Here is a 13,119-nt window from a genome sequence, read left to right as displayed (position 1 = left end):
AAAGCGGCGGATCTAGGGGTCTCCAGCGCAAGAGGCTCTTTGGGACCAGCGTCGTCACCGCCGAGAGAGCGGAGCCCGCTCCCCCTGGGTTTGCGCCCGCAGTCCGAGGCCGCCCCGGAGCTGCTTCCGCGGCGCGGACACGCGCGGGGTGGGCACGCGCGGGGTGGGCGCCCACTGCGCGGAGGGATCCGCGGGAGCAGGGGGCGGGCGCGGCTTGTTGCTGGGCAACGATTCGCGTTCTTCCTTCCCACCCACCGGGTCCCAGCCCACCCGGCCGCTCCGCCCCCGAAAGGCCGGTTGGGTACTCTGCCGGGCGGCGGCGGTGCCAACCTTCCCGCCGCCTGAATGGGAGCAGGGCCGTCCCCGGAGGAGGGTGAGAGGAGGATGCTGCCCGGGCGCGGTGACTTCGTCTGGGAGGCGTGGGAAGGAGAGGCTGCGATATTGGGGCGGAGCTGTGGTCGCCTCGTGCCACCTCTCTAACCCGCTCCGATCTCCGCGAAAGTCAGGGGGCAACGTAGGGCTGGGGGTGGAGAAGGGATTGGGGCTGAAGTAGGGGCTGGGCTGCTTTGGGATTGGGGCTGGGCTGCTTTGGGATTGCGGCTGGAGAGCCCGGGTGACGCGGAGCGGGGAGGAGTGAAAAGCTGGTGGAAGGGAAGGACAGGTAGACTGTGACGACCGGGCTGTGGGGAAGGGAGAAGGCGTTAGGAAGGCCAAAGAGGGCGAGGAATCAGGCGGTTGTGGGGAGGGTGAAAGGTCACGGTGGAGGGAATTTAATTTCCAACTCGCTGACCTTTTCTGCTCTCCCTTGTCAGGGGCTGGTTGTTTGGGGCAAACCTTAAACACCACTAGGTGCCCCTCCCCCACTCACCATCGTCGTGTGTCGTCCCCCCCCCGTCAGTGTGTCTAATTTCAGAATCGGACGCTGTTTCTTGAGAGCGGCCCTACAGCCCTTTGGTGGGCAGTGGGACCCTGCAGGCTTAGGGCTAGGAGTATTTGCCCTTGGAGGCCACAGACCCACAATGAAAGGACTGGGGACTACCACTGCAGGAGTTTAAAGTTCAAGAGTTCTTATTTTTAGCATGCAAATATAAAAGTGTAACGAATTGTTTTTTCCTATTTACAACGTTAGAGAGATGTAATTTCTATTCAATGAACTGCACAGAATGTCCGGTTTGTATAACGTACTGGTGTACAACTTGAGTGTTGACAGACGTATACACCTTTAAAAGAGTTACTGCAATCAGGAGAATTCCTCTGCCCCCTTCGCTGTCCACCCGCTTCTCAGGCGCTGGACCAACTACTGATCTGTTGAGTGACACTATAGAATAGGTTGTATTTTCTAGAATTTTATATAAGTGGAAGCATGCAATATATACTCTTCTGTGTCTGGCTTCCTTTATTCAGCATTGTGTTTGGCTAGGACCTTTGTCTCCATTGCTGTAGCTTTATAGTATGTTTGGAAATAGGGTAGTGTGAGTCCTCTAGCTTTTTTTTTTTTTTTTTTTTTTTTTAAAAAGGCATTTTGGGGGCCGGCAGTGGTGCAGTGGTTAAGTTCTCAAGTTCCACTTCGGCAGCCCAGGGTTGGCTGGCTCGGATCCCAGGTGCGGACATGGCACCGCTTGGCACGCCATGCTGTGGTAGGCATCCCACATATAAAGTAGAGGAAGATGGGCACAGATGTTAGCTCAGGGCCAGTCTTCCTCAGCAAAAAAGAGGAGGATTGGCAACAGATGTTAGCTCAGGGCTAATCTTCCTAAAAAAAAAAAGTCACTTTAGCTACTTTAAGTCAATCGAATTTGTGTATACATTTTAGAATCAGTTTGTAATTTCTATAGAAAAGCTTGCTGGAATTTTGTTTGGGATTGTATAGAATCTATAGATCTATTTGTGGAGAATTGTCATTTTAACAATATTGAGTCATCGAGTTTACAAAAATGGTTCATAAATTTATGGTGGTATTCCATTTCTCTTAGCAATATTTTGTAATTTTCAGTGTGGAGATTTTGGACATCTTTGTTGGATTAATTCCTAAATATTTTATGTTCTTTTGGGGGGGGGCATTATTTTCCAATTGTTTGATGCTAGTGTATAAAAATACACTTGATTTTGTATGTTAACCTTGTGTTGTATAACCTTGATAATTCACTCAGCACTAGTAATTGTTTTGCAGATTCCTTGGAATTTTTAACCTAAAATTTATGTCATCTGCAAATGGGGATGGTTTTACTTTTTCCTTTTCAATCTTTATCCCTCTTATTTCTTTTCCTTGCTATATTGCAATGGCCAGGACCTCTAGTACAATGTTGAATAGATGTGGTAAGAGCTGAGACATTTTTGCCTAGTTGTCACTTTTAGGGGGAAAGCAAAAATATAATGTTACCTGTAAGTTTCTTTGTAAGTTCTCTTAATCAGATTGAGGATGTTCTCTATGAGTCATAGTATGCCCAGATGTATTTATTTATTTTTATCATGAATGGGTATTAGATTTTGTCAAATGATTGTCCACTATTGAAATGATCATTTTTTCCCCCACTATATTCTGTTTATATTGTGAATTATATTAATTTTCAAATGCTAAATGAATTTTTCAACCCTGGGATAAACTCTATATGATCAGGATATATTATCCTTTTTAAAAATATATTTTTGGATTTGATGTGCTAATATTTTATTAAAGATTTTTGCATCTATGTTCATGAGAGATATTGATGCATAAATTTTCTCTTTTAAAAAAATGATTTTCTCAGGTTTGGTATTAGGGTGTGCGAGTCTCAGAAAATGAGTTCCTTCCTCCTCTATTGTCTGAAACCAATCTGTAAGATTGATCTTATTTCTTTCTTGAGTGTTTGAGAACCATCTGGGCCTGGAAGTTTCTTTGTGGTAAGATTTATGGTAATAAATAAGTTTATTTAATATAGAACTATTCAGATTTTCTGTTTCTTCTGTTAACTTTGGTAAGTTGAAATTTTCAGAGAGTTTCCCAGTTTGTCTGAATTGTTGGATTTGTTGGCATAAAGTTATTTATCATATTCTTTTATTATCCTTTAATATCTTTAGGATCTCTCGTGAAAATCCTCTTTTTATTCTTGATAGAGGTGATTTTTGTTCTTTCTCTTTTATTCTTAACAGTCTAGCTAGGACTTTTTAGAAACTTGTTGATTTTTTTTTTAAAGAACCAGCTCTTGGCTTTGTTAATTTTCTCAATTGTTTGTCTGTTTTCTATGAATTGATTCATGTCCTTATACTTACCTCCTTCTATTTACTCTGGGTATACTTAACTCCTCTTTTTCTAGATTCGCAACGTGGAAAATTCATTTATTGATTTTAGTCCTTCTCTTAGTTTTCTTGTATCTGAATATGTCTTCATTTTTCTTTTTTAAAGATTTTATTTTTTCCTTTTTCTCCCCAAAGCCCCCCGGTACATAGTTGTATATTCTTCATTGTGGGTCCTTCTAGTTGTGGCATGTGGGACGCTGCCTCATCATGGTTTGATGAGCAGTGCCATGTCCGCACCCAGGATTCGAACCAACGAAACACTGGGCCACCTGCAGCGGAACACGAGAACTTAACCACTCGGCCACGGGGCCAGCCCCTGAATATGTCTTCATTTTCCCTTCATTTTTCTTAAAGAATATGCTTGCTCGATATAGAATTCTGTGTTGACAGTTTTTTGTCCTTTAGCACATTACAAATCTTGTTTTACTGTCTTTTGGCCTCAGTGGTGTTTGATGGGAAGTCTGTGGTCATTTGAATTGTTATACTATAAATAATGTGTTGTTTTTCTCTGTCTGCTTTCAGTATTTTATCTTTGTCTTTGGTTTCCAGCAGCTTACATGGGATTTCCTTTGACTTTATCCTGCTTGAAATGTACTGAGCTTTTTGAATCTATAAATTTATGTATTTCTCTAAATTTGGAATGTTCTCAGATATCATTTGTTCAAATATTTTTTCCACTCCATTCTCCCCTCTCCTTTTGTGCTTCCTATCACCCATATGTGAGAGCTTTTGATATTGTCTCACAGGACTCTGAGGCTTCTTTTTATTTCTTAAAGATTTTTGCTCTCTCTTTTAAATATTGTGTAATTTTTGTTGATTTATCTTCCAGTTCACTGACTCTTTTCTCTGACATCTCCATTCTGCTAGTCAATTTTTATTTAAAATACTGTTTTTTCAGATGTAAAATTTCTGTTTATTTTTTATTTCTCTGCTAAGATTTTCTATTTTTATTCATCTTTAGCTTATTTTCTTTTACTTCATTGAGCATAGTTATAATAGCTGCCGTAAAGTCCTTGTTTAATAATTTCAACATCTAGGTCATCTCTCGACGGGCACCTATTAATTGTCTTTGCCCTTGAGAATGGGTCACATTTCCCAGCTCTTTTAATGCCAAGTGTATTTTGGTTATTTCCTGGACATTGTGAATGATTTGCTGTGTAGACTCTGGGTTCTATTATATCCCTCTGAAGAATATTGATTTTTTTCATTCAGCAGGCAATTCACCAGGTTTGACTCACATTAAGCTCTGTCTCACTGTCTGTGGTTGGAGGTTAAGTCCAGCTAAATCTCTGTTCAGCTCTTTTAAGCCTTTGCTGTGTTGCCTTGAGTTTCTTCCACATCTTCATGCTTCAGAGGGCAGTCTAGACTTGTGTGGGGGTTTAGACACAGAACTAGGGGATTACTTTCTCTGGCTCCCTCGCCTCTGGGGTTTCTCTCTCATGCCTCAGTGGTGGTAGTTGCCTTCGTTCTTTTCTCTGACTGGAATGATGAAGGGCTTTCTATTAAAGTTTTTGCTACTTGCACTATGCCGTTCTGCAGTATGGATGGCATTTAGGGAAAAGCCACAATAAGCCTGGAAACTCACCTCCAGGATAGGGTTTCCATAAATTTTGACTCTCTTTCACAATCTGCCTGCTTTTGTTTATTTCTAAGAATCCTCAGGTAGTTGTTTTTTATGTTTTATCTAGAGTTTATAAATTGTTATTAGTGGGGGATTAATCTGTAAGATGTGGAATACAACAAATTGCTTTTGAAATTGAGAGCATGCAACATTTAACATCTCAAAAGCATGATGTTAATAATTTAAAAAAATTCTTTCATTTTCCTATTTTGGCTGTTTAAGCACTTAGATGAAGAAAGTCCAAGAAGGAAAAATAGAACATGGGAAAAAGAAAAAGGCAGGGAAAATGTTTTGTTGTTCCACTACCCATTATGTTTGCAAGTATGTATGTATTTTTGTATGTGTGTAGGTATATTCACAAGAGATATGTGCATACTCTAGGTACTGGTTATAAAGAGTTGAATAAGTTAAGTTTTTGCAGTCATTGAAATTTCTATGGGCTTCTGAATAGTTTAGAAAAAAGTCTTTTCTGAGCTTGAAAATAGCTTTTCTCTATTTTCTATATCATTTTTAACCAGCACAATATAAATGTTAGTTACTATTATTGATATTACTAGGATTAAAGGCAGCAAAAACAAGTATTATAGAAAGTGTGGAAAAATAGAAAAAATTACTATTCTTCCATTTTCTTAGCAAAATTGTTAAAATGTTTGTATATTTCCTTTCAGACTTTCTCATAAATTATAATCAGTGCACAATAGATCTCCTTTCTACTGCTGATATTTCAGAAGCAAATATTGCTTTCCAGAATATTTTCACTTTCCTTGCAGTGCTAAAGATTTTATGTGATGAGATGGACTGTCCTTGGGCTTTGGTGTTTCTTTTGGAACTTTAGTGTTGTGTATTGGAAGTTGATGTGGTGTGAAATTTAGGAAGTGGATTGAGGTGATATTTGGCGATGGACCCAAGAGAACGCAAATTTTGTCCTCAATGGGTCACCCTTCCCACTGAGGGGACAATATACAGGAGGAGGTCAAGGCCAGGTAATCCGTAGAACCAGCTGGGGCTTTGGGTCCATTCCCAGTGTAATACTCTGATGGGCTAGGCCTGACATGAAGAACTCCTTTCCCTCTGTGAGGTGTTCATGTAGCTTGGAACTAAGTCATCTGGTGGTCTGCTCTATTTATTTCTACTTTAGTTAGAATCTAGAGCAGAGTTTCTGATCTTCTGTTCCAATAGGGGGAGCAGCCAGAACTGCATGAAGCGGAGAGCAACCTATTCCAGAGTCTAGAGAATTCACACAAGCAACCCTCCTGGGGCTTTAACCGTTTTTGGCAAAGCTTCCTCCTTAGGTCTGCCCAGACCTTGTGGGAGAGGAGAGAAGGCTGGCTCTTGGCCTTTGGGACTACCTCACTGCTCAGGCACTGAGCCTCTTGGTAGAGGAGGAAGGAAGAGGCAGAGTTCCAATAACTGGGAAAGAAGAGAAGAGTGAAATTACTGCTTCGGTTGCAAAGATTTCAAGCACCTTCTGTCCTATTTTAAAGTGTAGGGTAAAGCTAATCAACCTAGCTTGTGAGCAGCAGGCTTGACCTCTTATGTAGATTAATACTTTCCCCTTTCAGGACAGCTACATTGTTTTCCCTTGAGTATCTCCAAGCCAGAACTAGTCTCTTTCTTTTAATAAATTGCTACTAAGAAAAAGAGAACATATTATTTTCCCATGAGACTGGATATTTAAAAATCATTTTACATATTTTGTAGCGTTGAGGGGTGGGTGGGGGCTATAAAGGCACCAAGCTTTGATGGACTGGCCCATTTAGCATTGGGATACCACCTACTTTGAAAAACACAATAGAAGTTCCCGTGAAATTTAGAAGTTCTATTTTCTTTTGGTTTATTTTTACATGTAAGGAACAACTTTCCTGTGAAGAACTCAGAGGAATGTACTGAGAAACGTTAAACAACGAACGCTTGTTAAACTGCAATAGCAAAGCAAGGGTCTGGGGGAAGTTGGGAAGGGAACACCAAGCGGGAACTAAGCAACAAAGGGAAGGCAGTTGGGAGAATCAAGTCAGGTTCTCCTCAGGTATCAGTGTGTTTCTGGTCCGGGCTCTGTCCCAGTCACTACCTTTCAGCCTTCTGTAGGAAGACGTGCAGACGGTGTCAGTAAGAACATATTACCACCTGTGCAAACAATAACGGCCACAACACTAGGAGGAGGATTAGACAGCATTTTTTAAACAGGAAAACTTCCTTAAGGGCTTTAGAAATCATTTCTAATGTTCATATACTCTGGCCTGGAAAAGAGGCAATGGATTATTATTTTCACTTTTTAATATGAAATCTTGTTATGGATAGAATTGAATTGTCCGAGGTCTAGTCATTGGTAGAGCTGGGGAGAGAAAGAAAGCCTATCGGTTCTCAGGTGAGAGTTGCCAGGTAGCAGGCTCTTGGGTTTGAGAACCAGCAGTGGATATTTTAGAGATTAAAAGCAATGTGACTATGTATATTTACAGGCTAAAAAGGATATTTTCTTCTTATTGCTCATATTACATGATAGATGAAGAAATGTGATTGTTAAAATAACTCTTTTATGAGTTGATATAAAGAAATTCAACACAATAAAGAAATGTGAATAGGTGATAAGCAAAGAAATGCAAAGTAAAATAAGAAAATATTTTCCACATTTGTCTTAAATCCATCATATTTTGGTGCATGGCATAAAATGAGGTGTGATTTCCCCCCAAATAGTCCACCAATTGCCTCAGCACAACTTACTGAATAATTCTTTTATCATCAATTTAATGTTGTCTTTGTAATATAACCCATATTATTCTTAATTCTTTCTCTCACTCAGTCTACCCAGTGATTCTAGCAGCAGTATTCAGTTTTAGTTCTTATATCTGTGTAAGTTTTAATTTTCTCACAGGACAAATGCTTCTTTGTTTCCCTTTTTCAAAATTTTGGCTAATCTACCTTGTTTGTTATTTCAAATGAATTCAGAATTATTTTTCAAAGTCCAAAATATCATTTTTAGATTTTGATTATAATGACATTAAACCAATACAATATTTTGGGAAGACCTGATATAATTAAAATATTTGGTTTTCTCACCAAAAAACATTAACTGTCTCTCTATTTAGTTGAGTCTTCTTTTTATCTCCTTCAGTAAAATTAATAAATTTTATTCTTGTGGTTTCAGCACATTTCTTGTTACGTTTATTCCTAGATACTCTTTTAAATAAATTATAACTGGAATTTTACCATTATGCTTTTCAATGGATCATGTTTGTGTAAAGGAAGTTACTTTTTTGTATACATTTTTTTTAACTTAAATGCCTTGTAGAACACTATTATAATTCTAAATAGTTCTTTAGTGCTTATGTTTTTTGGGTAGATAATCATATTTGCAAATAATGATGATATTCCAGAGATGTTTCTGCTTTATTATTTCATTTTATTTTCAGAGAATCTTGGCCTTGGGTTTTCTAAAAAATAAATTAGTTGTTCTAATTTATTATTTTCTGGTTTATTTTCATTGTTTTACCCTTATTTCTTGAAACTGTCCTCTTCTTGGGTTCTCTGGAACTCTGTTCTCTTTTCCCGAACACTCTGATTGTTCTTGCTTCTCCCACCTCCCACACTTGAGGAGCCAAAGGATCTGTCATTGGCCCTTCTCTGTTTATATCTCCTGTTAGCCTGGCTTTTGGTAGTGACCTTAGAGCTCTCAAGATCTCAGAATCCACTTATGATCATAGCTGGCCCTGATGAAAGGCAGGAGTTTGTTTTTTTTTTAAATTGTGATAATACACATAAAATGTACCATCTTAACCATTTTTAACTGTACAGTTCAGTGAATAGCTTTGTGATGCACTTGGTTATGACCAAGACTTCATCAGGGTGATTCAAAGTTCCTATTTTATGAGGGGGCATTAATTGCTCCCATTTATTCCAAATCATTGGCCAGATCCTATCACTTTTACCTTGTTCTGTCTATATTTTCACTCTGCTTTGTTACCAAGGGCAGAGACTCTTATTTGCCCCCCACCCCTTTATTCTTTCTCCCACTCAGTATTAATCTCCTCCAAACACCAGATCTTATCAATTCACTTTTCTGTTAAAAGTTTTTAAGTGCTTTCCAGTAGCCCACAGAAAAAGTACAAACACGGCATTCAAGGCCTCATGGTCTCGCTGTGGCCCACCCTGTGGCTGATCACCTCTCTCCCTTCATACATTCTGCTCTAGCTCAGGTGACACGTTGAGGGCAGTGGGCTGGGTGAGGGATGGAGGGCCCAGGACCAGCTGGAGACGGAAGGGGAAACTGCTACCCTCCTATAAGAGCAGGGATTCGGCCCTTGCATTGTCAGAGCCCTCACTTATTTTTTTCCAGAGAAACTTTAAATTTGGATTTTTATGTGAAAATATCTCAATTTAAAATTGTTGGGTATGAATTAATACTTTTGAAAAACGAAGCAATTGAAAGATATCTTTGTGGGCTGGATCCAGGTCACAGCTGATGACCTCTATTCTCTCATAACAGGGTGACTTTAGATTTTCTATGCCTGTGCGTTCTGTGGTCTCTCTTGCCTGGAAGTGGGACACTACATTATAGTCTAAAGAAACGTTAAAATAAAGCCAGTAGGAGTTTTGGAAGTTCCTACTGTAAACTGCTTTAAAGAGTTTCCAAGGTTCCTGTGAAACGGCCAGTTGTTGTTAGTGCCATCAGTGGATTTCAACTCCTAGGACCCTGTGGACGGCAGAGTGGAACTGGTCTTTTCCACCATCCTCTCACCTTCTGGTGCTCTATCAGTGAATGCTATTCATAGGGTTTTCACGGCCAATTGTTTCAGAAGAGGGTGGACAGGTCCTTCTTCCTAGTCTGTCTTAGCCTAGAAGCTCTGCTGAAAACTGCCCACCATGGGTGACCCTGCTAGTATTTGAAATGCCGTCGCATAGCTTTCAGCATCACAGTAACATGCAGCCTTGCCACAGTGTGACAACTGACAGACAGGTGGTGTGGGTCCCTGACCAGGAAATGAGCCCGAGGCACCCTGGTGAGAGCGCTGGCTCTTAACCGCTGACCACAAGGGCTGGCAGAAAAGGCCAATGGTTGGATTTAAAATGCTTACTATAAACTAATCCTCCCACTCCTCCCTCAGGAAGCACGGGGAGCATTCTACCCTGAGAAGCTTTTTTGGAGCTGGAATTTTATTTATTAACAGTTTTGTTTTAAATATATACATATTAATATATTGCTGTTATTTCACAGGACAAATTAGTCGAGATGTCCACGATTTCGAAGCACTTTGGACTGAAATACAAAGAAGAATCGTACATCTTTAAAGAGCTTGAGAAGGTTCGCCAGGAGACTAGAAAGGATTTCCTCCGATTCAAGCAGAATTTGGTCTCCAAGGCGGCCGTGGATGGAGGCCCCGTCTGCGGCTTCCAGGCGCCCGGCCCGGCCCGGCCTGGGGCGCAGGGCGGCGCTGCTCAGGCTGGACCCCAAAAGCCATCGGGGTCCCCTCGGGCTAAAGGCGCTGCGGCCCCCCTGCAGCGGGCGCGCCCCCCCGAGCCCGAGCCAGGCGGCGGCTCCCGGGAGGACGCGGCCCTTTCGGCCCCAGGCCTTCTACCTGCGGAGCTCAGCGTTCCTGCGGCCGCGTCCCCCCCACAGGCCGCCGGCCATCGCCTCCGGGGCCGGCACGTCCAGGCCGGTGGTCCTGAGGCCACCGCCGCCGCCGCAGGCGGACAGGGTCACGTCCAGGGCGCGCCCGGGCCCGCGGAGCCCCCTGCCCGCGGGCTCCAAGCCGGCTTTCGACTCGGCCCGCGGCCACCGCGCGACTCAGGAGGCGGCCCCGCCCGCAGAGGCCGGGAGGCTGGGCAGCTCGATTGCCAGCAAGGAGAGCGGCGTGGAGGCGGCGGGCTGGCCGCAGAGAATGTGGATTCGCAGGCGCTTCCTGCGCAAGGGCTCGGCCGCCTCGACCTGCAGAACGGTCCGCGAGGGCTTCCGCGAGAGGGCGCTGTCCGGCGCGGCGCGGGAGGCCGGCCTGCGGACCCCGCGGCCCTCGCGGGCCATGCCCACCACCATCGAGGAGGTCATCGCCTCCCTGGAGTCCGAGGCCCAGCTGGCCTCCGACCAGACCGTCAGAGAGCTCATCCAGAGCGTCCTCGGGCCCAACTACGACCTTAAGACGGAAGTAGGTGAACCAGAAGGAGAGTAATACTGCTCCTGGGTAAATGCACCTTTAGGAGACGTAGCGTAAGACATTTCCGTGCCTCTGGTGTGTGATGAGCTAGACAAAACACTGGGGCGTTATTCGAGTCCTTTGACTTTTGAATTTGAATTACTGAGTATTCCATCGAGGGGCTGTATCCTCTTTTCAAAGTGAAAGAAATCAAGAAGTTATTTCAAAAACTCGTTCAAAGAACATTAGTTGCAGACCTGAGTAATACATCACTGGTAACCTTTCCTTTCAAAGTCTTTGTGATTATTTAGTATCGAAATAACAGATGTTTCATATGAAAAACTGTCTTTTTCTGTTACAGCTTAGCATTATTAACGGTAAATTTATATCTTAAGAAGAAGATCAATGTGTTACTATCAAGAAGTTGAAAGAGTTCTATTTTCAGTGAAAACCATTCTCTTAAAATATTTTTAAAAAATTTACTTCCTAGATATTCCCAATTATAGAGATTATAAGTGATGCTTATGTACCAAGAGCCATGGACACAGTTTATGTGCATTTTTGTCCCAAGGACAATCCCATCAGGTGGATACCTGTAAGAGCCCCATTTGACATAGGAGGCTCTCTAGCTTCACTGAGGTTAAGGGGTTGGCTCAGTGTCCCACAATGAAGGCAAGGCAGATCTGGGATTCCCCCCAGGCATTCACACCCCAGAGATGACTGGACCCTTGCCAGGACCGTCCCTCTGTTGATTGTGATATGTCCCTGGCAGCAAGCAAAACTGCATAGGATCATAGTTTAAGATATTTTGTCCATTATATAGACTTTGCTCTGGCGGGGACATTCAAAACAAAAATAATAAGAAGGGAATCTGAGTCCTGTACAGAAAGAGAGAGAGAGAGAAAGAGAAAAAAAGTGACAGAGTCTTTTTTGAGAATGGCAATGAGAATGACAGGGGGAAAAAGATTCTGTTACTGTTCTTGGCTGCAGCGCCAAACCTCTTGTTACTACACAGAATACTGCTGCCACATTATGTCTTTAAAATAGTTTCAACCCCAGAATACACTCTGGGCTGTGATTTAAGGAATGTGATCATAAAACCCATTACAGAAACAAAAACATGTAAGGACAAGAGTCCCCAGTGTCGCCTTTGACCTAACGTTTGTCAGTGGAGTAGGACAGATGTTTTCAGTTAAGACCCACATCTCCCCACAGTTACTGAACAAGATCAGTGTGACTGCTCGGGCCGTTTCAAAATGGGTATTTCTAATTAGGTCTCTGGGTCTAATACAAAAAGGAATCAGGACGCGCGTTGGAGAGCCTTAACAGAACAAAGGCCTCGGTGTCTGCCCCTGTGAGAAGGTACTCGATGACATAGTCAGGTACTTGACATGAAGAGGCAACTGTATTAGAAACCAACTCTGAGGTCCCGTACATTTGGGGGAAGTCACATTTTCAGAGCAAAGGCCCAGAAGGGAGAGTACATTATGAGGAGTTCAAATAGAGTAGGATATAAGAAGGGAGCGTATCAAATGACAATGAACACTGGGACAGTGAATTCTGTTCTTTCTGGCATTCCATTTCTCTTGTGTATCCTTTTTTGGTGACCTGAATTGTTTTATGTAGGAGAGCGGCCTGGAGCATCTGAGTCAGGAGCCAGGGGGCGTAGCCCTGTGTTATAAGACTTGGCAGTTACCAAATGCTTCAGTCCCATCCCTGCCTTACGTGATATTGATGTTTGGTGCAGCCTAGATTTTGTTCTTGCTCTTTAAATTTTGCCTCCCCCTGCTCCAAAAATTCCAGAAGACAGAGCTTTGCATTATTTTGAAGAAAAGTGGTTTCAGAAGTTTTATTAGGGAACAATGGAGAATTTGTTTAAATAGCTGGATAGGTGAGATAGGTGGCTGGATAGGTGAGAGAGCACAATAAAATGCAAGTGTAAAAGTGGTGTCTAAATTATGATTTTAAAAATTCTTAAGAATGGAATAAGGATGTTTGTTTTAAACCTTTTATATAAACAACATTCTCTCCAGGATGAGCAAGAAATACTTCACTTTAGACATCTTAACCTGGAGCCACACAGCAGTCCCTACAGGGAAA

General features: G+C 42.3%; 1 protein-coding gene across 1 annotated transcript in view; it reads left to right on the top strand.

Moving 5' to 3' along the window:
• Positions 1 to 277: 277 nt before the first annotated feature.
• TTC6 (tetratricopeptide repeat domain 6) overlaps positions 278 to 13,119 on the top strand; it is a 190,463-nt gene continuing 177,621 nt past the window's right edge. The window contains 3 exon segments of the mRNA XM_046649970.1: positions 278 to 373; positions 10,107 to 10,396; positions 10,398 to 11,031. Of these exon segments, the coding sequence (XP_046505926.1) occupies positions 10,122 to 10,396; positions 10,398 to 11,031 (909 nt within the window). The 5' untranslated portion in view covers positions 278 to 373; positions 10,107 to 10,121.

This window comes from Equus quagga, chromosome 2 (genome assembly GCF_021613505.1).
Source record: "Equus quagga isolate Etosha38 chromosome 2, UCLA_HA_Equagga_1.0, whole genome shotgun sequence".
In the NCBI taxonomy this organism is placed as follows: Eukaryota; Metazoa; Chordata; class Mammalia; order Perissodactyla; family Equidae; genus Equus; species Equus quagga.
Note: the sequence above shows the minus strand (reverse complement) of the source record. Positions and strands in the feature narration are given on the sequence as shown.